The sequence below is a fragment of the Pempheris klunzingeri genome, chromosome 2, assembly GCF_042242105.1.
Source record: "Pempheris klunzingeri isolate RE-2024b chromosome 2, fPemKlu1.hap1, whole genome shotgun sequence".
Lineage (NCBI taxonomy): Eukaryota > Metazoa > Chordata > Actinopteri > Acropomatiformes > Pempheridae > Pempheris > Pempheris klunzingeri.
The window spans coordinates 12,723,962-12,748,655 of NC_092013.1; the positions used below are offsets into that span (position 1 = coordinate 12,723,962).

Consider the following 24,694-nt stretch of genomic DNA (forward strand, 5'->3'; position numbering starts at 1 on the left):
GCGCTGCGATATCAATCATTGGTTCTTCTTTGTACATTTCTTTTTTTTCTCTAGCTTTACGTTGCCTTTCATGTATTTACCAACTTCATTTTACTGTTCATAGATCACTTGCTTTTAGTTGTTTTATTTCACTGACTTCCTTCTTCTAGTTTTTATAGTTTATAGTTTTTATAGTCACTGCTTCTCCTGCCCCTGCCAGAGTTAAATTTACTGCTGTGGCATCAATAAAGTCTAACTTATCTCAGTTAATTATGTCAATAAGTAGTCAGTAAGTTATGAATAGCCTCTGATATGGATATTTATACAGTTTTTCAGTGATTAATTATAATGAGACAGAAAACACATCACATTCTTGTAATGGTAAGAAGGTTTGGTAAATAAAATCATTAAATGTATTAAATAGCTCCATTTCAGTATTTTACATGTAAATGATAAATATTGTTATAAAGGGATTTGCAAAAAAAACTTTTACATTACATTGTTTTTGCTAATTCTTTTCCATTTCACAATTCATGTGGCTCCTGTGTTAGTGTTGTGGACAGAATGCAAACCAAGAACTGCACAGTCAATAGATATCTGGGATATAATAAGACTTAGAAACTCACATTACTCACTCAATCGGATGATGACTGATGATGATAGATGAAATAAGCAGCTTCTATACTGAGTGAGAAGGTTAGACTGAAATCCGGCTCATATTACACCTAAAAAAAAACTTGGTTTACAGATAAACTCAGGTGGAAACAACAACCAGGCCTGAGAAGGGTTGACAAAGGAGACCAAACAACAAGAGCTTCACCAAGAAGCTGAAAAACAGGTTTTTACCCAATGACGCTGCATCAGGGTGGAGATTCCTGAGGCCATAACTGACTACAGGAGGCTATTCTCCCACACTGTGGAGGACCGGCCTACAACTGGCTGACGACATTAATGTGCTTCACTGCGGCCAACGTTCACATCACACAGCCAACTGTGCCCGCTGCCACTGCCTCACCCCTCCCCACTGACCCACTGACCCACCACCTGCACCCAGGATCAGTGAAGACGATGTGTGTCAGCTCTTTCATAGACAGAAGATCAAGAAGGCATCCAGCCCAGACGGCGTGTCACCCTTCTTTCTGAAAGTCTGTGCTGACCAGCTGGTCCCCATCTTCACGCAGATCTTCTACAAATCACTGGGGCTGCATGAGGCCGCGTCCCGCTTCAGACGCTCTACAGACATTCTGGTCCCCAAGAAAATCTCTATCACTTGACTAAGTGACTATAAGCCCATCGTCCTGACGTCTGTGGTCATGAAATCCTTCCAGAGACTTGAACGACCTCACAGGGCAAGTTGGGGCTGCAAGGAAATATGCAAAGATCCTGACTGTGGACTTCTGCTCAGCATTCAACTCCATCATCGCAGAAGTCCCCCACTATCACCTCACCCAGCACACTGTGCATTCGTCCATTTGTCAGTGGATCACAGACGTCCTGACAGACAGGCAGCAGCAGGTGAGGCCACGAGAGAGACCAGTTTGAGAACAACTTCAAACTGGAGTCAATATTAATTTTCATTCAAGGCATTTGCTTGGCTTCATGCAGAACAGTAAATGTAAAAGCATAAAGAATGTAAGATTTTTCTGGTCTGGAAGTTCTGCTTACCTCCCTCATTTTGGTAGCACAAATAGGGAAACCTCCAGAGGTTTTCCAGGGTCACTGCTACAGCCAGCAGAAACTCCAACTTGTTTGCCCACTGGCCACCGTCCAACAGCTGAGTCTTCTTCACCAGACTGTTATTGTGACCGTGCGTCTCAAGGCTGTTTCCTTTAAGGAAAATTCCTGACATATTCAGGCACAGTAGCAGATAAATAACAAATTCAATGAAATCTGACCTGAAATATCCTTCCACGTCCTCAACGTTTATGGGACAAAGACCGTCAACTTTTGTAGCTCTGGGTTACGCAAAGAGACAAAACTACTCAGCTGATTATTTGGCACAACTCATAAGCTTCATTTATTCTTTTATTTGTTGAATTTAAGCTTGCAGGATTATCAGGAATGGCACCAATTCTGGTGGTCCAATTCCTTGTGTGTGGCCAATAAAGCTGAGTCTAATTAGCAAAGCTTTATCTTTAGTGAAATGAGCAGCACAAATATAGTTTCCAGAAACTCTATCAGGGTTGTCATACAAAAGCACAAAATTAATCATCTCCAATCAATATACTGAGCAATCTTACACAGCAAGCATCAACACAGAGAAATCATCAACACAGTATAAGAAATGTTTTGTGCATTTCTCCACCAATCCTTAATCAAGCATTTTTGCAAGCATCTCGCAGTTTTGTCACAGACATGTTTTTTTTCAGTTAACCTCAAATAAGCAAAATTGGGAGAAAAACAAACTGCTACCACAAGAAGCAGAAACATCCATTTTCCATGAATTCACATTTCTGATTTTGTGGACTGTCATGAAATTTAGCTCAAACATTCATGTTCTCATCGGGATGAATTGTATCAACTTTGGAGATTCCCTGACTTTTCATCCAGCACCATCATCAAGTCAAATTCATGGTGGTGCTGGTGCCAGTGTTTAAAGGTACTTTAAAAGGTACTTTACATTTTCAGAGCCAATCCCAGCTGACTTTGGGCGAGAGGCAGGGTACACCCTGGACTGGTCGCCAGTCAATCACAAGGCTGACACATAGAAACAGACAATTCACACTCACACCTACAGGCAATATAGAGTCCCCAATTAACCTGCATGTCTTTGGACTGTGGGAGGAAGCTGGAGTACCCGGAGAAAACCCACGCGAACACAGAGAGAACATGCAAAACTTCACAGAAAAAAGCTCAAGCCAGCCAGCGGGTTTGAACCTGGAACCTTTGTGCTGTGAGACAATAGTGAAATAGTGAAGAGTGACAATAGTGAGCAAAATATCGTACCACTTTGCCACCCACATTTAAAGTTATTCACAAAAAAAGTTAACAATTTGTGTACATCTTTCAACAAACTTATTATTTTAAATGTAATCCTATCTTTTCAGTACATTTCAATCACTGTATTATCCTGCTAGAACTGATTTGTCCTCACAGGTTCAAGCACATAACAAAAAAAGTTGTGCTTTTCAACATTAAGCTGAAGCATGAGGCCTAAGCAGCCATTCACTAATCACTGAGGGCAACAAAAATCCAATTAGCAACTTGGTTTCTCACATTAAGCTTTCAAAACAAACTAAAATTTCACCAACTCTCTATTTTGCCAACTGATCAACTGATGTAAATGTTTTTGGTCACTTGGAACCAGCAGGAACAAGTTGTCAACACAGTGATTCACCACCTTTTATATTAATACCGCAAACAGTTGCTTATCAACACGTCCAGCTATTACAGAGCAACATGGTCATTCATATGGAGTTGTGTTTGTGTCCACCTCATGAATGTAAGTCCAGTATTGACCCTCTCTCGCTCCGTTTTTGCTCCACTACTGTTCACCAGCTTGTCTCTAACTGTGTCTGTGTGCTGTTTGGTGCTGAGTACAGAGGGGTTTTACAGCTTTTTTACTGCCGACTGTGGTTGAAAAAGATAAAGATAAAGAAGGTAAAGAATGAGCTGAAACTCAGTAAAAATCTCTGCAAAGCCGAGAGGAGCTGCAGATTCAGGTAATAACTCCCTATAGGTTCATCGCTATGGAGCAACTTTCTTCACATTGTCACACTGTTTGATAGATTGTTGTAATAAAAATACTGATTATAAGTACAATCATGTACACTTACTGTGCATTACGGACATTTTAACGGCCATCAATAAAGTTATATTTGACTATATTTCAGGTGGCTTATATGCAATTCAGAAGCCACCCAACAGTTCCTTTTTTTGTTGTAAATATCTTTTTCCTTTTAATGTGCAATTCTGCCATATTTCCTGTCAAACATTTGCACCCGCTCTGCCACTGTTTGTTACACAGTGAAGTGTTTGTAGTGAAAACTCCACCGGGAAACTGGAAATTTCAGATTATCATATTTCAGGTACATTTGGTCGTCACACCGAAATCCAACACTCAAATAGCAAACTGTAGCATGGGTTTCAGGGAGCCTCGTACAGGCATTGTCTATCTTACCTGTGTTCTGTTACAACAAAATGAATTATTGAGCGCTTTAGTTCACTTAAAATCCTCCAGACTTAACATTAGTGACGCCAAGTAGAGTAGAAACAATAAAAGCTCTGCTTTATTTGTGAGGCTCCTCTTTTGATACAATTATTCAATAGCCATAAAACAAGACAGACATACGAACACAAGACAAGACAGCTACTATTTAAGGCATATATTTACATTTTGCTGTAAATCTCTAGAGCTAACAAGGACCATGCTCTCTGTACATCAAATTATTAAAATTGTTTACACACGGGCAGACACTAAGTACATGCTCAAAAGAAGTTAATATTCAGCTGCAAAAACAATTGTTGAATTAAATCACAATTTAATTTCTGGTTTAAGCAAACATGGGAAACATGATTATGTCCACTTGGATTATAAATTATACATCCTGGGCAGGTTGTTGAGCTACAGACAGCTGCACATGTTTCTCAACAAAAAAAAGAGGCTACTTTGAAGGGTATTCACACAGTTAACATCACTTCTGTCCTCGGGGTACAGAAATCCATCACACAGCGCAGCTTCTCTCAGCTGCTGAGCTGGAAGATTTATGTTTATCCAACGGTGTCAGTATTGTATTACACACATTTAAACAGGCCTGTTTCACATCTACCTTCAATGTTTCCTTAGAAAATAATAAATAGACCAGAGCAAACAAAGCACTTCTCCCTCCAAGAGTGATCAGGTTTGATCATCGACAGCCCAAAAAGGTTCGGTGTTCCCGTTACGTTGACCTGACTTGTTTCTTTTTCTCTTAAAAAAAGATTATTTTTTTTTAGATCTTGTAACTGTTCTGATTGTTGAGCAGTGTGTTCTGGTATATTTTATAAAAATATCCTAGGAATACCTTAAAAAATATCTTGTAAATGTTGTAATGTTAAAAATTTTACGTTATGAACTGAAGAGGCACATGATCCTGGAGGGAAAATACTTTGTTTGCTCAAATACATTTATTGATTCTTTGACACATTAAAAGTTTGACTTAAAGAAAAAAAATAGACACTGTTTAGTGCGCAATGAGATATTTTCATAGCTTCATTTTAATATTAGAATTACATTTACTTTTACATTTTGGACAAATCCACACTCCATAATTGATAAAATTCAGGGTAAAAGTCACCAAATGTCAGGCTCAATCTGAGTTGGGACTGGGTGGGATGAAGAGGTCAGATAACATACATCTTTGTGTGGAATGATGTAAGAATGAAAATGTCAGTCCAACTAATGAAGCAAATCAGCTTTGTATATTCACCTCTAATGGCAGCATGATAAGACCGTCACTGCATACTCATTTATAAGCCGTGGATGGACACAGAAACATACAACAAATATTTGAAGAAACTTTTTCAAACTGAGACAAAAACATAACGAAGTTTTCCCTCTTTTCAGCAAAAATATTTAGCATGGTCAAACCGTCGGCTGTGCATTCGTATCACAAGAGTCAACAACCGCAGTGAGTCACTCCAGTCTCACTCGATAAGTCAGAGTACCTGCAGTTCCTCCTACCCCCGGGTTTCGTCATGCTCGAGCATATTTGGCACTCATTCGATTCATAAATTGATATAATAGTCACAAAGTTAGGCCAATGCAAGCTGTATGTAAGTACACAAATTTGTCACAAAAATGTACAGCTCAGACCCGTACATGTACATCACCATCTGGTGGTGATTCCACCCTTGTACCAAAAGAAAAAAAAACAGATTAAGAAAATGCACAATAATAATAATAATAAGAGATATTACAGTTTTCTGATACTTTCAGTATTTTGACAGAGATCTATCTCATAGCATGGACAGGAAGTTGAGGTTTTACAATATGTCATTTAGATTAAAATACTCTGTGGGAGATGTTTTATTGTTTGGTTTTTTTTAAGATGATGTACAGAATCACTTAAGAGATGATGATGATGAAAACCACTGATGAAGATGATGTGTAGCACTATGGTGCACACCATGTTGCTGGCGTTTCTTACTCTTGTAATCTGATTTATTTTACACATTTCGAGTTCCAACGAACCGGAAAAATATACGAAAAAGGAAAGGAAAGGAATTCTATTTTCACATTCTTCAGCACTATGAGAAGAAAATGGCAGCTGATGAGAGATCAGATGGAGTGCACCATGGCCACATGACAATCACACTGTAATTTTGACTCATAATGAACATTTTATGCTACAGAACATACTTGTCAGGATCTAACACCTTTTCAGTCAGTTTGGCTATTTCACCGCATCACCTAAAACCACTCCACCCATAATTAAGATCACGTCTCATGTTATCTCAACATTCAATCAATGTCAATGTCAATCAATCAATATTTTTGCTTTCTAGCCAAGAGTTAGATGAGAAGATCCATACCACTCTCTTTTGGTATCAATCGAATAAGAATTAATTATGTGCCAAACTGTTTCATGGCTGGAGGTTGTGACTTTCTGGAGCTTCTGTTGGTTGGCAACTGCTGCCACCAAACCTCACCACAAAATTACATAGTGTTTTTCGTGGGTTAAATAAAGGCAATATAACATGTTATTTTGGATGTGCTGGTCGGTGGATTTTGAGTCAGGCTAGCTGCTTCCCCTTGATTCCAGTGTTTATGCTAAGCTAAGCTAACTGTCTGCTTGCTGCAGCCTTATATGTAGCGTACAGACACAAAAGTGGCTTTTATCTTCTATTCTAACTCGGCAAAAAAAAAAAAAAAGCAGATTTCCTAAAATGTCAACAGACATAATTTCAAAATACAGTATGATGTAAAACAATCACGAGTTGGCACTTTTCTGTCAAAGATAACTTCAAGTATTAAATACAACTTGAACCAGTTTGACCAAAGCCCCTTTCAACTTCATCAGACTTAAAACTTCAAGCAGGCTGTGACTTATTATATTACTTATTAAACAGGCCACCCTCAAAAACAGCAATGAAAATGTTTCTCCAGGTTGAACATGAAAGGCACGGTGAGAAATTTCTTTAGATGGACTTCAAGATACGAGTTTATGTTTGTTCAGTAAACACAGAGCAAGCCCTTTTGTTAAACAACCCATACAATAAATCCAGTTTGGGGAACCTAATGGCAGGAGTTGTTATCTTGACTTGTGGCTCCTTGCCCTGCAGATTACATCAGCAGAACGAATCAAACCAATGAGGAATGCTTAATGATTTCACAGACACCTGTGTGAATTATGCCTGGAGCATAAACACAGAAAGTTATGAAAATGAAATGCTTGAGATAGCATCAATACCAAGCCAATCACAATGAGTTACAAGATGGGAGCAGCACTTCTTTAGAACTCAAGTGCAACAAGATCACACGAGCTGTTCTTGTGCAGGGCGATTCGGAAAAACAATTATTCAACATATTTATTTTGAGTATTAATCTGTAAACACAGGAGTATCTGATAATGATGCGGTAATCACTGTTAACTGGTTTGGGTGGTGGTGAGGTTACAGCGTTATTACAAAGATAGTTAACACATTTCAACATGGATTTTTTTTTTTTAAATGACCATAAAATCACATGTGACACTTTCTGATTCCTGTATGAAACATCGTCACTGGTTTGAAAAGTTTAATACAATAAAATTTAATGTAAGCACTGGCAATGGTCACCAACTGTATGGCACTGTTAATGTGAGTTTAAGCAAACACAGTGTCTGACAATCAAGAAAACAGGCATCTTTTTTTTTTTTTTTTTTTTTTTACTTTCATAGCTAAAATCGTACTATGAAGATTGAAAAGTAAACATTGTACCTGAAATAAAAATCAGACTGCTGATTCACAGAAGTACAGGCGATTAAATACATTAAGCCCACAGCTCTAAAGACTACTATTTAAATTTCACACTTCACACATTGGTCTGATTTAGGTCGACAAAACAATAATTCACCTATTATTGCAAAAATGTAAACATCCTTCCAATGTATCATGACATTATCTTTGCAAATACAGTCAAAAAAGTCTAAAAGTTGGCCTTTTCTTGTAGAAGAGACTTCTTTTTTTTAATGTCATATCAAAGTATGACAATCAAACAAAAATACAAACTATCAACTTTTGATTTTGGGGTATTTAAGGCTTCTGTGTTGGGAATGTTCATCAGAAACTCGACTCAAAATGTTCATCTCACCTTCACATTACTGTTACCAGTAGCACTGAAATGATTGATCAGTTAATTGATTATCAATTAAAACTTCCAAACAAACGATTTTGATAATTGAATTCCTAAAGTACTTTAAACCAAACATCCAAAACATTTGCTGGTTGCAGCTTCTCACTTGTGTGTTTTACAGCTTTATATCATAGGAAAATAAATATTGTTGAATTTTAACTCTGGTGTGCACTTTGAAAATGTTCAGTCCATAAAATGCCAGAAAATTGTGAAGTTAATCTAAAATAAATAAATAAATTCAAGTTATAAAATGCAGATACCTTTTTATCATATTTAAAAATATCAGATTAGTAAAAGTTTGGGGACATCTAGTGAAATTATGCCTTGATAATAATTGATTTAAATCATTTATAAAAGATTAAATAAACAAAAATGCCATTTATTGTATCTAATGTAAAACAAATACGCAGCCTCGGGTTCAGGGAGATCGCGATGGACCTTTTCTCTTATTTTCTGATATTTCACAGACTAAATAATGAATTGGTTAATCAAAAAAAAAAAATTGGCGATAATGATCTGTACCACCACAACCTGGACGTGTAAATGCTGAAAGCTTTTATCTAAAATCTGCTGCAGTTTTGGTTATTTTGCAAAGGATTTCTGTCTGTGTTGTTTCGTGGGCACATAATCTGAGCACTGAACGTGGACTTGAAGATGTTTTTTTTTTTAAGAAATTATTTGCATCTCATGTTACACAGAAGCCAAAAAAACCCTCCTCATCAGAAGAAGAGACTTTGTATTTACATCTCATTTTCATCTCTCGAACACTAAAGAAAAAAAGATCAACTTCAGCTAAATGCCACAGTACACCTGTATTTGAAGGCCTACACATGAGTAAATCTAGACCGCTTGGCCTTCCTCCATCGGATGAAAATAACAAAGCGATATGAGCGCTCAACAAAAAGGTGACGACATCAGTGGGCCAACGCTTCTGTAAAAGTCTCCAACCAGACAGCCAGTTTGTCAAGAAAACAATCTGGATTATAAATGAATGAAATTTTGGCCAAATGAAACATTCTCTGAAATGGTTCATTATATTTCTACTGCTAAGAAATAATCTCCGAAGAACACAACAATGCTACTTTCTATTAGCAATTAACAATATGGTAAAAGATCTGACATCGCATAGGTTCAAACACGTATGTTTTCATTTTTGACAAGTACCTGTAGCTTACAGGGGCTACTGTTAGTATGTACATGTAGCAGCATAAAACCACCCGAACTGTGATTATCAGACTACAGGATTACCATTCTTATATCTCGCTCCAAAATGGCTGTCAATGTGGATGAGGTGGAATGTGCAGTGTTTGTTGTTTTCATCTCTACTTCTCATTAAGAAGCTGGATTCTGTTTTTTTTATTTTTAAGAGTTTGTCTCCCGACTGTTACTACCTTCTGCCTTTCTGTCCTACAGTTCTCTATAAATCCTAATGGCACGTTTGAGTTTACTCATCATACAGTTTGCAATTAAGTTTTGGCACTTAAAATATAAATACAGTCTCTTTTTTTTTTTTTTTTTTTTTAGATATAATTAAGCACAGTTATAACAGTAATACACCAGTATCCAGTGATAATTTGAGGTGAAACTTTGGTCTCCATATTACCAACTGGATTACAAAACGCTGGTTATCACATGGAAAACGAAATTATTACAATTTAAAAAAAAAAGAATGGAAAAATAAATAATGGAATAAATAAATAAATATCTGACTAAGAAGGTTGATAAATAGCCTCACAAAAATCTTCACCGCATGACTTTGTGACATACTTGATTACCCTTTAAAATAGACCATTCACACCTGATAACTAACTTATAAATTATAGATTCAGCACATTTCATGTGAGGTTATAGCTTAATGCCACTATTTGAGGTTGTTGATGTCTCCATCAAAGCATGTAAATAAATCCTATCTACATCGCTGACTATGAATGAAGTATTTGGCCCCCTGCGTTTGGTAAAAGGACACGGTCGAACCGTGAACGGTGGCTCCAGTGGAGTGGGAGCAGAGACAAAGAGCGCTTCAGAGGCCCAGGGTCAAAAGTGCAATGTGACGAGCGTAAACCGCATGGACCTCCTGCAGGTCTGGGATGATTTGCAGGAGGTGTGATCAAAGATGATATGCTACCTTTTCATTTGCTGCATGTGGACAGGAGGGAGCCAGAGCTCGTTTTTATCCATGTGTGCTACTTTTACCATCATTCACTTTAGTATAATTCTCCAAATATCACCATCTCTTATGTTCATTTAAATCCATTTTGCTTGGATTGGACGACACCATTCCTAAAATATGATAAAATACAATTCCATAGGATTGTGTGCAAAATGCTCTATAGGCATACAATAACAACTAATGGTCTCTTCCACCAGCCACAATATTAGACTTAGATGCTTGTGATGAGGTATGAATATTGGCCAGTATCTTGGAGGTACCATTAACCTTTCTTCATGCCGACAACGGTATGATGGAAAAACCATAATATCTGAGTGGAGGTGGATTTATGAATTAAAATTTGCTAATACAGTATGGCAATGACTGCTTCCACTGAAAACAGAGGTCTCTGCTCCAATATAGCTGAGCATAAAATCATACATACATAAATATATATGATTTTATGCTCATACATAAAGATCCATATATCCAGCAAATAGTATTTGCAGTAAAAACTGCCAATTTCTCAAGAGAGCTTCACACCACATATCTAATAAATAACACAGAATAAAATGGCAAATTCTCCTCAGAGATTTCTCATTTCCTTTTATATGCACAGATAGGTTTCAGTAAGTTTCTAATTAGGTACCTGTACTGTATTAGTCAGCCCGACAGTTGAATGGATGGATGACAGTGAAGGGTCCAGTGTGCTAAGATGAGGATAAGCCTTCATCTGTCTTCATCGTTCCTCTTCAGTTTGAACACCGTTTACAGAGGCAGGTCTGTGCTGTTGTGGCGAGTCTTTCTGGAAGTCCCATCATCCCTGGGCAGAGCTTTCTGCAGGTTGGACATGGCAGCTGTCTTCTTTAGGTCAATGACTGCGTAGCATTCACTGCGCCGGGGTGCCTGCGGGCCACATTTTTTGGGTGGTAGGCGCTGGTGCTGTGGCTGGGTCTGGGCACCCCCGCCGCTGAGGGCTTGGCAGGGAGGTTCTCCCTCTAGGTCCACCTGGATGTAATTCAGCTGCCGCGATGGAGGCATGTGGCTGTGCTCACAGCCTCCAACCCCTGACCTTGACCGTCTGCGGAAATCAAAGCTAAATATTCGCCCCCCTCTGTCTGGCTGACATGGCCGTGGATGTGGGGGGCAGGCGTGTCGGTGCCGGGGAGGCTGGACCTGCTCTGTATTGACATAGTTCTGCAGGGCATCTCTGTGGATGCCCCGACCGTCCTGGTGGTACCCGTTGGGTGTCCCGGGGCCTTCTGAGAACTCATACTCATCAAAGTCTTCCTCCTCTTCCTCATATTCCTCCTCATCCTGCTCATCATCTTCCTCTTCCTGTTCGTCATCCCGCTGCAGAGCGCTGTACTCCCACACCGGCGGCAGGGAGGGCAGGTTCTCGTAGTTAAGCAGAGCTGTCCGACGATGACCTCCGCCCATGCCCCTCTCACAGGGGTAGCCCTGTGGGGGTAGAGACGTGGGGCCGTGGGCGTGTGGGTGCAGGAGGGAGTGCGAGTGACTGTCCCCAGTGCTGCTGCTGCTACTTGAACCCACAGACTGCGACACACTACTGGGACTCAGCCGCTGCTTCCGGCCACTCCTCAGGCCGTTGATGTTCTCGTAGGTGAGTTCGCCACTCTGGCAGCTGTCTGCGTGCTCAAGGCCCGGGTGCCGGTGCGTGTGGTGATGGAAATGGTGATAGGAGTGAGAGTTGCACAGATGCATGGAGGGCTCGTCTCCCTCCGTCTCTGAGCCTGTTGCACCCTCTACTGGCTGAAGGTTGTGAGGATTGTGCCCATGCCTCTCCCTCTCTCTCTCCCTCTCCCGCTCCAGCAGATGGCGTTGTGCTGGAGTGGGGCCCAGCATGAATTTGACCTCCTGCGAGGACGGCTGTAAGAACACCTGAGGATCGTTATGCTCCTCCAGGGGACAGCACCGCAGGTTGGACTGCGGATTTCCTTGTCCCCCGACGGGCATGGCTCCCCTTGTTGTCTCTGGGAAAGTGCTGGGCCGCACTTCGGGCAGGGAGTGCACACAGTGACGCATAGAGAGATCCCCCTCCATACTAACAGTATTTACATAGGTGTGGGTCTGTTGGGGGGAAAAAAAAAACAGGGTCAAATTGTGAGCTTAGCACAGATACAGTGAACTATAAGGAGCATGGACAGGTCTTACCTGGTCTTCCAAACCCATGAGGCTATGCCCATGATCATCAGCAAGAGAGGGCTGGGAGGAATCACCTCTGATTGGGTAACCAGGGTATCCATTAGGAAAACCCTGGACAGGGAAAGCTGGAGCTGCAAAAACACATATATATGTAAGAATATAAACGCACAGACAAAGATATCCAAGGCAGCATTTGTAATCAGGTGGAGCCCTGATTCAGTGAGATTGAAAAAAAATTTAGTAATCAATGCCATAAACTAATTGTATTTTATGAATCCTATTTAGCTTTAAAAAGGGAAAAGAGAAGTTGTCGTAAATATACTTTGTCCTACAATCAATAGTGTCATCTACACTCCCCTTCTTTTGTTTTCATGTGTGAAGACACTTAAGTTATTTTATTCATTGTAATTTTATAAGTTATAAATCAAATGTTTTTGGTTTGTATTGATATAACATGTTTAGATTCTCCGAACAGGGATGGATCACATCAGGTGGAACTGTCAGTGGAACTTAAGGGGTTTTCTTGTCAATGGCTTTTCTGACTAATCATTTCAAAAAGAAATCATGCAAATAACATCAGAATTTCATAGTAGGCGGCAGCTGCAGTAGAGCTCTCTGAACACAGAAAACCCCCCTTAAAAAACATTTTCTAAATCAGAATTACCATTAAAAATGAGATTTCCTGTTCTTGTTAAGCAATTTTCTCATATAAACTCCAGACATTTCCTGGAGAATCAGGTCCAGACATCCGGAGTCGCCCTTTCACACAACCACACAACGGGAGACTGTCTGTGTCAGACTGTTATCACCAACTGAAAAACTCTGCTTGATAAAGTACACTGTGGTTGTAATTCAGCGTTTTTCAGTGTTTACCAGAAACAAAACAGCAAAATCAGAGAGTCTCCTCTCTCCCATTAGTGCTGCTTCACAGTGGAGCGTTCAGGCTCAGTCAGAACTAACAGCTACACCACTGTGGCCCAAACAAAACACTGGAGAACTACGTAAGACACTAACTACGTTACTGCGCCCTGAATATCTGTGTGGTTGGTTTTCAATCACTGAGGATGATGTTACCTTCAGGACTGTCTGGTCGAAAAGACTTCAGGAAATCAGGTGATGTGGATTGAAATCCGACAAAGTCATAAAGGAAAAGTTTGTCCTGATGGGTGAATGGTTCTACAGGAGTACTTTTACTTGGGGAGCCGGGGTTCAACTCCCGTATGATTGTACAGTGGTGTTACTGATATTTTACTTTTACACACACACACACACACACACACACACACACACACACACACACACACACACACACACACACACACACACACACACAGAGTGGATGATCTACCTGTCACTAAGAGTCAACTTACTATTTATTTAAACAGATGAGCTGTGACCCACAATATTTCAATATGAATTTTTTGTCACAATACAGTTTTTATGAGGACATAAGTAACTTTTTACCCAGCTCTAGCAGACCACATGAAGTGAGTCCGTGGCTTCAGGCTGTGTCTCTGCTCCACTTATTTAGATACCTCTGTGCCTGTCCCCCAGTGGGTTCAATTTAACCTGTTTTTATTAATAGCTTACAAATTCTGCTGAATTTGCTGCTGCATTTCTGAATGCAAGTTCTACAATTAATCATCAGCGTATAATTAGCAGGACTCCTGCTTTTGTGTGAGGTGGTGTGACTCACTGTTGGGAGTCTGTGGCGTGCGAGACATTTCCATCTCTGGTGTGTGACCACTACGACTCATCATCATCGACTCTTCCACCACGTTGATGCTGTTGCATTGCATCAGCTCCTGAAGCAGATTGAAGATCTCTTCTGCCCGGGAACACTTGAATGCAAAGATTCCTGATCAAACAAGCAAAAATAACAAGATTGTTGGCCTATAATTAGTCACCAATAATGCAGCGGAAAGGCAGAAGTCCATGGCTGAAGGATAGATGGTTATATTAATGATTAATTGACACCGATAGCACACCATATAAATATATAAATTACGCTGAATCAGACCTCAGGATATCTGTGCTTGTGTGCTGTGCAGACCCATTTTAATGCACCTAACAGCAATAACAACAAATGTTCACAGTGTTATGAGAGAAAATGGACCTAGAACCATTCATTGTCACTTGGGGATGAAAAAGGGCTTTTCCATTCCCATTTGTTAAAATGAAGGTGAGTGTGTGGGGGCGACACATCATACATACTGTACAGTATGTCGGTGCCTCAAAATGGGGTCGTGTTTACCGTGTACGAGGTAGGAGTCCATATGAATGTTGCCTGTTGTGGTATTCATGACTTCAGGAGAAGAAATTTTCTGAAAGCTGCAAGTTCATGAGATGTAACGTGATGTTGGCGTTTTCAGAGGCAGAGGTTAATAATTCAGTGGATGGTAGGTTAATATATTGTAATATTAAACATATAGAGTTTTTCTTAGTAATTCTGTGTCTGAGTGAAATGTTGAAATACCCAACAGCCTCAAATTTCCTGCATTAAGGTTACTTTACCCGCTTGCTAGCGAAATTGTTAACCTCAGGGGCTTCTAGACGTTGACAGTCAGGAGCCTTTTAGTGTCGATGCTGCTAGCAGCACGATGTTCTCACGATTACTTGAACATCGAACATATCATGTACACACCTTCCTGCGTCATAACCACAAGCTCTACAATTACATTTGAAGGCAGCATGTGTGCAGGAGATGATGTCGCACCCACAGGTGTGTGTAATTTAGCATTACGCTCCCGACCTGAGCGTGATAGTCAAAAGGTCATAACATCACTGAAATTAAATGACCCATCATCCCTGTTTCACTTCTCCGTGATTAAGGGAACAGTATACTCCGTCAGAACTACTTGTTGGATGGTCAAATAGTTTCGGAGACCCCTACGCCTGTCTGACGTCGGATCAGGGTTCTTGACACAACTAGTTTTTTCAATTTTCATGTGAACAACAGAGCAACACTAAGAATCCAGGAGAGACTGTATAAAATGTGGACTTTTATCCCCCTTTTTGAACCGATGTCTGGTCTCAAACCAGCAGTCTTTTTACTCCACCTTTGAGTGTGGTCGTTCACAACAACACATCTAACTAACTAGTCCTGAACAACCATAACCCAACTTTTACAGGTGTACATGAAGGATCCCTTAGAGCTCCTGTGGCTCTGCGTCCAAGACACATGGTAGAAAAGTACAAGATAAGATTCAGGCATGCTGGTCTGTCTGGTTGGGCCTTTATCAGACTGATATTGTATAGTCTGAACATGACAGGGTCCTTTTACACACAAGTCGTTTTTTTTGACTAGTCATAGTAGGAAAAACAGAAGTGTTGCTAATAACATCAACAAGTGAACCAGTGAGCCACTGAAGCAGCTAAATGGAATTCAGCAATCATTCTTTTTGTTATTTACGCCTATGCGTTTCATATTGTGACATGTTAAAATGTATTCAATGAAAAGAAAGCCGAGTTAGCAACACCATACAAATGGTTAAAATAACAAATATAAACTGTCGATCAGAGTGTTGATAATAACATTACAATCATGACTCTACGGCCGTGTACTCAAGCAGACAAAGAGAGAAAATGTTACTTACCCTGCCCAGTCTGACAGCGGCGACCGCTCTCGAAAGAGAACAGGTTGGAGTCGTAGCCGTAGCGGCGCAGGCAGAGGTACGGCCACCGGATGGCGTCCCTCTTACGTGTGTGAAGAATGAGCTCAGTCTGGGTGAGCTCCATGATCCCAGAGCCCAGCTCGTTGCCCTCATCATCCACATTGGTGACCTGAGACAGAGAGAAAGGAATACAACATGAAGATTATCATTGCAATACACTAAGATACATCAGTTCATTACAGCATAATGACACGTGGGAACAAACAGTACAAGTGGTGCTGTTATACAGGCAATTACCAGCACAGAGAACAACACAAGACAGAGCTAAATTAAAGTGAAGAATTTAAAGTTATTTTGGGATTACTGACCTTAAATTTGGTGAGATGGTTGTCTCGGATGGGGTCTCTGTACAGACAGCTCCAACAGCTCCCCATAGCTTCAGCAGGCCAGCTGAAACCTGTCACAGACACAAACATCATCACCCATTTACAACATCAGCAATTTAATGCCAGTTGTCCAACTCAGACAAATAACAGCACTTCACGTCCACTTCATGGTACGGGCACACACAAACGTCTTACTCAGTCCAGGCCATCAGTGTGAAGGGATTCCCGTCTCAATCCCAGGATCTTCGACTGGGCAACGTTGTCACAAGCCAGTTAGTTTGTTGGACTGACATCTTCAGGAGAAGCATGGCGTTCTCCCCCCTGAAACCATGAACAACATTCAGGTTTAGACAAAAAGCTCAAATGTCAACGCATGAATTTCAAATATACATTTTGCTTCTTTTAGTTGAACCTGTTGCATGCAATCCCTCTTACTTTCTCATCTCATTTCCTGTCACCTCTCTGTCAAAAGCCTTCAGATCAACGGCAGATTAAGAATATTTAAAATCATTATCAAACATTCGGCTTTTTAGAAACAGATGAGTGTTTTTGAGCTTGTCCTTGTCTGTCAACATTATGAATTACTAAATACTGGAGCATCTCCTGATGAAGACCATGAGATGTGGTTAAGTGCATCGATTCAATACGCAGAATGAGTATCAGTGCCGATATTGATATTACTCAACCGTTTGTATATTGGCTGTGATATTACACATTCAGTCCATTTTCTTTGTGACTTTCACCATAAAATTAAACCTTTCATGTTTCTTTTTTATTCATGATGGGCTCTCAACAACAATCCAACATTGTCATAGATGAAAATGATCTGAACGGAGTCCAGATCTTCAATTGCGTGCTAGTAGTGACAGTGAAGTAAGATATGCACTGATTTGGCATCAGGAGGAAAGAAGTTGGACGCAAACCTAGCAAGTGGAGTTTTATTTTGTCACACATCTCTTGTGTGCAATCACAAATAACCCACATAAGACTCCAATACTACAATTTATCATAAGAACAATATAGTTCTTTTTAAAAGCTATCCTGTCAATCTATTACTGGAAATCACCAAACGTCAACACAGACCAGCTGTGCACCTTCAGATCAGTGAGGTGGAGAAACCCACTGGATACAAAACAACCTTACACATCTGTGGCATGAGCTCTATGGACAAAATGTTGCACTGGACAGTGAACACATCTGCTCACATCTGCACCAGCCACCATCCTGTGCTTCCTGCTAATTGTCACCCACACACAGCCTCCAAACAGATTTCACATCCACACCGCCGCATAATGTGTGCTCTAACCTGGGCCTCCACATCTGACTGGAGATGCCGGGCTGGACACACACACACACACACACACACACGCACACTCACTCACTCACTCACTCACTCACTCACACACACACACACACACACCATATATTCACTACCTTTAATCAAAGCGAGCAGGCTAAAGAGCTAGGCTACATGTCACACAGCCAGTGTTTGAATGGGCTTTCCTTCCATCTGGGCTATTTACAGCAGAAAAAAATACAAAAAATAAAATCACAGCCTTTTGCTCCATTAGCCAAACCGACGCAGAGCCCCAAAACAAGCCGCCAGCGAGGCTTCATGTGCCCCATGAGCGTGCAGAGCCTCCTGCACAGCCACGAAAGCGGCACACTGACACTAAAATGCACATCGACGCGGCTCAATGACCATCTGCACTCATTGGTGTGAGGATACAATAGCGGGAGCACATAGCAGTCAACGGGTGAGTGGAGAGACGACAGCGATGGGTTGCTACTCACATGTCTGGCACGGATTTTTTTAAATGAGCCCTAATGCGAAATAAGCATTGAGACTGAGGGTAGTTATCGGCTGCTGCTGCTGCTGCTGCTGCTGGTGGAGGAGGAGGAGGAGGTGGTGGTGGTGGTGGTGGTGGTAGCGGGATGTGGCACTTGCACGGCAAGAGAGGCGAATAAAAGATGCAGTGAGAGCAGTAAAAATGTTGTTATTTTTTCCTCCTATTACGCCCCCCTACTGCAGCACGGGCCTCTGCCTGTATGACATTTCCCAAGCAGCTGGGGTGAGAGTTCACCGCCAGACAACGAGGCTGGAAGAAGCGACAAGAAGGTAAGAAACGCTGGAGGACCGGAGAGGAGGGGAAAGGTGCGCCTGTCTGACGGAGGGACCTGGAGGAGGGGCGACAAAACCCACTGGACAGGGAGGACAGAGCATCTCTAACCGGGATCTCACTGTGGACACTCTCCTCTCTCTTTCTTTTAAAAACTTTTTTTTAATGTGTGCATGAGTTTTTATTTAATGTTTCCTTCCCCTGTGTATCATTGAAGTCCCCCAAAAATGTGTTTTGGCTACATGGGTGTTTGACCTTCGCTGTATTTACTTGCGTTACGTTATTTGAGTTTTGCACTAAAAAGCACTTTTTTTTTTACATTAAAGGTCTCATTTCTGCAAAATGCCCATTTTGATTGATATTCAACATAAATATAAATATCCCTGGTGCGCCAATCTATGAAAAAAGACCGTAAATGTGTGCGAAAATGCTCAGTTTAGATTTGGCTCATTTTATGATGTCACAAGGGGAACATGTGACCTCCCCCAGCTAAGGCGAACTTGTTTAAAGACGAGAGTGAAGCAGCAGAAGGTTTTTTTTTTAAACAGGGGAAACACAAGTAAGAACTTTAAAATGAGCAGAATATGGGACCTTTAAACTGCTACAAGACTAAACTTTCTCACCTTAAAGGAATAGATTTACATTTCAGGAAATACAGAAGGTGGTTAGCATAGCTTAGCATAAAGACTGGAAACGGAGGGAAACAGCTAGCTTGAATCTGTCTAAAGGTTAAAAAGAAAATCCACCACGTTTCCCGAAATGTCAAACTACTCTTAAGATGTGAGTTAAGACGGCAGGATTTTGTGACATCACTACTAGCATGAGAGACAATTGTGGTCCAACATGAAACTTGTTGTTTTATCAGTTTGATGTGGAACTTTTTTTTGTCAAACCGTGTTTGGAAGGAAACAATGGTTTTCATCTCTCGTCTTTGTGTAAGAGTTTTGAGATTTTTGTACAATGTCTCTGAAAAAAAAAAGTGATTCAAAAAAACACAAACATTTTTTTGTTTGTTTGTTTTTGAGCGTTGTTAAATTCTTATTTTGATTTGAAAAAATGAGTGAAACAGCAAAGGGGAAGCATTTGCAGTCTCATTTATTTCAACGCTCTAAAGCAAAGACCAGAGATGCATATTTAACTACTGATTCCTTACAAACACTACAAAACACAATAAATACTGTAAATGCAATGTACAAGAGCCCCACATTCATATTCCTAGTCCTACGCAACTTTAGTAACTTCTATCCATCTATTCGATCCATGCAGCAACCACCTGCAGACCTCCATTGTTTTAGCCTCTCACCTCGCTGCAGTGATTTACAGATGTACTCCAGGACATCATAAAATGTGGTTACAGGTGCAACAAAGCACACCTCCGACCACACCCAGAGCTTTTTTAAAATGTTTCAACTGCACCGTCTAGTTGTTGGAATACTGAAGTTTTATAACAGGAGCTGGTGCTTCACATATGCACAGTGCAGTGGTGATTGCAACCTTTGGTATAAATCAGGCGTTTGTCATATGTAATGCATGCGATCCCTGATACGGCCGTTTCTTTCTCACAGAGGATTCATTAGTCTAACTAAAAGATGAACAAGTATTTAGGGTTTCCAGTCTTCATTTTAACCCTGACTATAGCTTCTATTTTGCTGAATATTATGGTTTAAATATGTCCTAATTTTAAATGTGGCAAAGTTACGGCATAACCATAGTTACATGCTGTTTTGCAAGTAAGAAAAAAAAAAACATATGATTGTCATGTGTAAATATGTGTAACACTATGCACTATCCTGCATACATAAAACACAGTAACTTAAAATGACCACAGAACTCAACATTAATGTCCACATGAATGATGCTTTTTCAGCTCGAGTTTAAAATAAGGAAATAAAAATAAGGATGCCATTCATAAGTGCAGTTTGAGTACTGTGGGCAAATTCCACATATAGATCCCCATGAGCAGAAATGGATTATCTATCCAGAGGAAGATTTACAGCCCCTCCTCTTACTGAGCCAGAAAACCCTGCAAGGAACCACATGGCACCTGAGGAGCCTGGCTATTTAAAAATCATCAATACTTAACAAGCATATTTTAGCTCTTCGTATAAAACTACTATGCTAAGAAAGCTATTATGAAACCCCGCGGCACTCAGTATGAGAGGGAACTATCCGACGGCTGTATAATCTTTGTTGTCGCCCGTCCAGTCACTTATCCAGCTGTGCGTATTTAGAAAGCAACGAGGAAATATGCATTAAATGGTGAGTAAGGTCACACTGGCGAGTGCGTTTTAGTGACCTTTGGACCACTCGGCAGCGTTATACAACATATTTATTTGGCCAACCACCAAGATACTTCACCGGCTTTCTTGACTTTGTCCTGACGACCAGTCGTTGCTAAGCATGCTGGGATGTCACAGGCGGTATGGTTTGGCTCCTGCTCGCTGAGGGAGTGTCTGAGGACGGAGTTACTGACCAGACCTGATAAGACAGCCCTGCCCGTCCAAATAACCTGTATCACTGAACAGCAGCATGTCAGAGGGCTTCTCTGCCTGTGCGCAGCACCATTAACCCGCTGAAACATCAAACTGAGGCTACATTACTGTGCGGGGTCGCTGATACCTGAGTGAGGGTGAGTAACGTGACAGCCTGTAACCTGCCTGCGCTACATTACATTTATCTTTAATATGAACGAAACTTTGACTCAGTAGAGCCTTTTAGTGCTTGTCCTGCTATAGGTGCACTGTAATGTCGTCCAACATAACACCGGGAAACAGGTAGCAAACAGTTAGCTTAAAATTAGCATGATTTGCTGCTGTGCTAAAACTATTTGTATTGTGTTAAAGATGTGCACCACCAGGCGCGTGACTCCTCAAAGTTTTGACAGATAAACATACCTGTTATACCTGTTAGCTAACAAATTTAATTAGTCTTCACTGCATTTTCATACCTTCCTTTTCCTTCAGCAGTTGACCTTTGCACCATGAAAATCTATCTATCTATCTATCTATCTATCTATCTATCTATATATATATCTATAACAAGAAACCATTTTTAAGACTAATACTGGGTGTATATGGCTAATAACTAATAGTAATGTTTGAGTTAAAGCAGCTCAAATCAATATTTTCATATGAACAATGGATTAAATAACTACTTGCATGTGAAAGGGGGTTGTTTGTAGTGATTAACCCACAGAAAATTATCACCGGCCTCTGCACTTCTCCTCAGATCTGCACAACTTTAAAGTGTCTTTTAGCGTAATTGTTTTGGTTTTCGGGGCCACAGCATTGGTTCACTATCACCAGCAACAGCAATAAAAAGGTAAAAAAAAAACAAACTCTGAACTCTGGTCATGGTCTGAACATAGTGGGTACGAGTATTTAAAGGCAGAGTCTGCAACTGTGGAGAAACTAGCAAGAGTAGCTAGATTTTAATGGTACCCAACCAAAAATGTCCCACCCCGTCCCTTCAGGCTTTCCTCTAAAGCTGCTTCTCCACAACACATGAACGTGCTGCCTGACTAACGTTACAGCTGGAGGTCAAGTCCACGACTGTAATGACAAGACCGTCCACCGCCGCTGCCGTTTGGCTCCTCCTCCGTTCTGTCTCTTAGTTGTCAGTCTGAGAAATTAACAATTGTTAAATGCTGGGGTTTGGCCGTGATGTTTGAGTAGTCGTTAAATTATAAGAAAGAAAAATATTTTCCTGGTGGTTACGCCCATCGGGAGCAGTAGATTGATACGGGGTGTTGAGATGGAGCCAGGTCCGTGTAGATCTCGGCTCAAACTGTCTGATTTTTCGTTGCTTGGGCAGCCTAAGTCCCATTTCATCCAGCAGATCTTCCTGTGATCGGACATTAGCTAGGATTAGCCTTCGGTATTAGCTGGGTTAGTTTAACTCTTACTGCACTCTCTTCTCACCTCCCGGGGAGATCACCTCTCCCGCTACGGTGCTTGGTCCGGGTGGAAGGGAAAATGTCGTGAACGATGATCAACTCGACATCTGCTTTAATCCAAACGCTTATGTCCAGCGTGCAACTCTGCCACAAGTAACACGTGCCATCAATACAGGTGAAAATTGGGTGATAATGAAAACAACAATGTAGCAAAGTGTTAAATAGTTCACAGTGACTATCAAATAGTATTTTTGATAGAAATGAACATCTCTATTAAATGCTACAATCATATAAACACCTTACCTTTAGCTCATGGCAACTGCTCACTGGGCTCAGAGGCTATTCTTCGTGCTGTTAGCTCAGTAAACGTCAGTCTGTTGTGGTCAGCGGCGGCTCTCTCTCGTTCTTCAGCTTGGTGGGTGTGAGCTTCGCGCTTTTGACTCACCACAGTCTGTCTCTGAGTCGTGATTTAAATTGTCGCCACGCTTTTTCTGCATTTCTTGCGCAACTAGCTCGTCAGCTTTAGTCTTGTGGAAGACTGTGGCTAGGTGCAAGGGGTAGGCAGGCAGGTCGGCCGTCCAGTCGAAAAGTGCTTCTAAACTAAGTTGCAGACCCTGCCTTTAAGTATGATATCCAAGCCTAGCAGAGGTTAAACAGCTTTGACGTGCATCCTGCTCTTGTCTCAGAACATGTGGCTGCCCATGCTTGGAATGACGGCCCTGCCGCACCTGGGAGGGATCTATGGAGGTTACGTCACTCGCAAAGAGGTGAAGAACTGGTACCCGACTCTGCAGAAACCATCATGGCGCCCACCAAATGCAGCATTCCCTGTAGTGTGGACCTGTCTGTATACAGGCATGGGGTGAGCATCATTGTGGCTGGGTCCTGCAGTCTTTTGTACTTTGTGATGCAGCCTCACTGTCTAAATTATCCCATTTTAAATCATGTAATGCAGGTATAGCTCCTACCTGGTGTGGAAAGAACTGGGAGGTTTCACTGAGGAGGCACTGGTTCCACTGGGACTTTATGGGCTGCAGCTAGCTCTGAACTGGGCCTGGACTCCTATCTTCTTTGGCGCACACAAGCTGAAATATGTAAGCTTAACACATGAACTTAAGTACTGCTTTGCGACTGGGAGACAAAATGAGGGATCTAGCATACTAACGCCATCTTTTTGCCAAATTTAGGCACTCATTGAGATTGTGCTCCTCACTGGGACCGTCGGAGCCACCATGGTGTCTTGGTATCCCATCAGCCGCACTGCCACTCTGCTGATGGCGCCCTACCTGGCTTGGCTGTGCCTCGCCACCTCTCTCAACTATTGCATATGGAGGGACAACCCCGAGAAAAAGGAAGAGTAGGAGACACAGGAGTGTCCTCCTACTACAATACCCAACAATTTAAATTTTGAATCATTTGAATGATTGATTGATTGAAGTGCTCTCTGAGGATTTATATCACAGTATCAGCAAATAAGTTGACTAATATGCAAAACTTATTTAAAAAATCATGATGAAGTGACTGAGAAATCATGTTGTTGTAGTTTTTGTCCTGCAGGTTTGATATCTTTTCGTCATCTGCAGCAAATTCCACCTGAGAGCGTGTTTTACTCCATCTGATAAGTTGAATGTTTGACTGTAAAACAACCTGTCTCTAATTTATCTTTTTCAGTGTTGTTAACCAAACTGTATAGATCCCTGCAAAAAAAGCAAAGTGCATTCATTCAAAGCTCTTATGTTAGAATCGTTGTTCTTGGCGTGTTTTTCAAATTAAATGTGCAACCACATTTTTTTTTATTTTTTTTTAGAATGAACAATGACCCATGTTTGCATCTAAGATTAAGAATCTTGTGTTGTTTTTACTGCTATAGCTCCATTCAAATAATAAAAGATTTCTATCCAATATGTCACTGTAGTGGATACATTCGTTCAGTCACAGCAGGCCACCAACTCAAGTTTTAAAGCCACAGCATGTCCTGTCCTCATGTCACCTCGTATAAAAATTATTTCAAGTTATGTGCATTGAGGTGTAGAGATTTTAAATTTGGGAAAAAGAAAACACTGATATCTGA

At 40.9% G+C, this 24,694-nt stretch overlaps 2 protein-coding genes across 2 annotated transcripts; one reads left to right on the forward strand and one right to left on the reverse strand.

Annotated features, from left to right (window-relative positions):
* Positions 1-11,210: 11,210 nt before the first annotated feature.
* frs3 (fibroblast growth factor receptor substrate 3) lies at positions 11,211-16,834 on the reverse strand. The gene is made up of 6 exons (XM_070850523.1): positions 16,804-16,834; positions 16,591-16,679; positions 16,205-16,391; positions 14,305-14,466; positions 12,618-12,739; positions 11,211-12,533 (listed from the first exon to the last, which is right to left on the reverse strand). The coding sequence occupies exons 2-6, from the start codon at positions 16,654-16,656 to the stop codon at positions 11,211-11,213; spliced, it is 1,860 nt and encodes a 619-aa protein (XP_070706624.1). The 5' UTR covers positions 16,657-16,679; positions 16,804-16,834.
* Positions 16,835-21,004: 4,170 nt separating this feature from the next.
* tspo (translocator protein) lies at positions 21,005-24,525 on the forward strand. Its single transcript, XM_070841354.1, has 4 exons — positions 21,005-21,357; positions 23,310-23,485; positions 23,579-23,717; positions 23,811-24,525. The coding sequence occupies exons 2-4, from the start codon at positions 23,313-23,315 to the stop codon at positions 23,982-23,984; spliced, it is 486 nt and encodes a 161-aa protein (XP_070697455.1). The 5' UTR covers positions 21,005-21,357; positions 23,310-23,312; the 3' UTR covers positions 23,985-24,525.
* Positions 24,526-24,694: the final 169 nt, after the last annotated feature.

Excerpts from the sequence above, each read along its gene's own strand:
- frs3 (XM_070850523.1), bottom strand. The coding sequence starts at position 16,656 with ATGGGGAGCTGTTGGAGCTGTCTGTACAGAGACCCCATCCGAGACAAC. Across the intron at positions 14,467-16,204 it reads CCGCTGTCAGACTGGGCAGG|GAATCTTTGCATTCAAGTGT; the intron begins GTAAGTAACATT and ends TTGTTTGATCAG. Across the intron at positions 12,740-14,304 it reads CACGCCACAGACTCCCAACA|CTCCAGCTTTCCCTGTCCAG; the intron begins GTGAGTCACACC and ends GTGTTTTTGCAG.
- tspo (XM_070841354.1), top strand. The coding sequence starts at position 23,313 with ATGTGGCTGCCCATGCTTGGAATGACGGCCCTGCCGCACCTGGGAGGG. Across the intron at positions 23,486-23,578 it reads TGTCTGTATACAGGCATGGG|GTATAGCTCCTACCTGGTGT; the intron begins GTGAGCATCATT and ends CATGTAATGCAG. Across the intron at positions 23,718-23,810 it reads GCGCACACAAGCTGAAATAT|GCACTCATTGAGATTGTGCT; the intron begins GTAAGCTTAACA and ends TGCCAAATTTAG.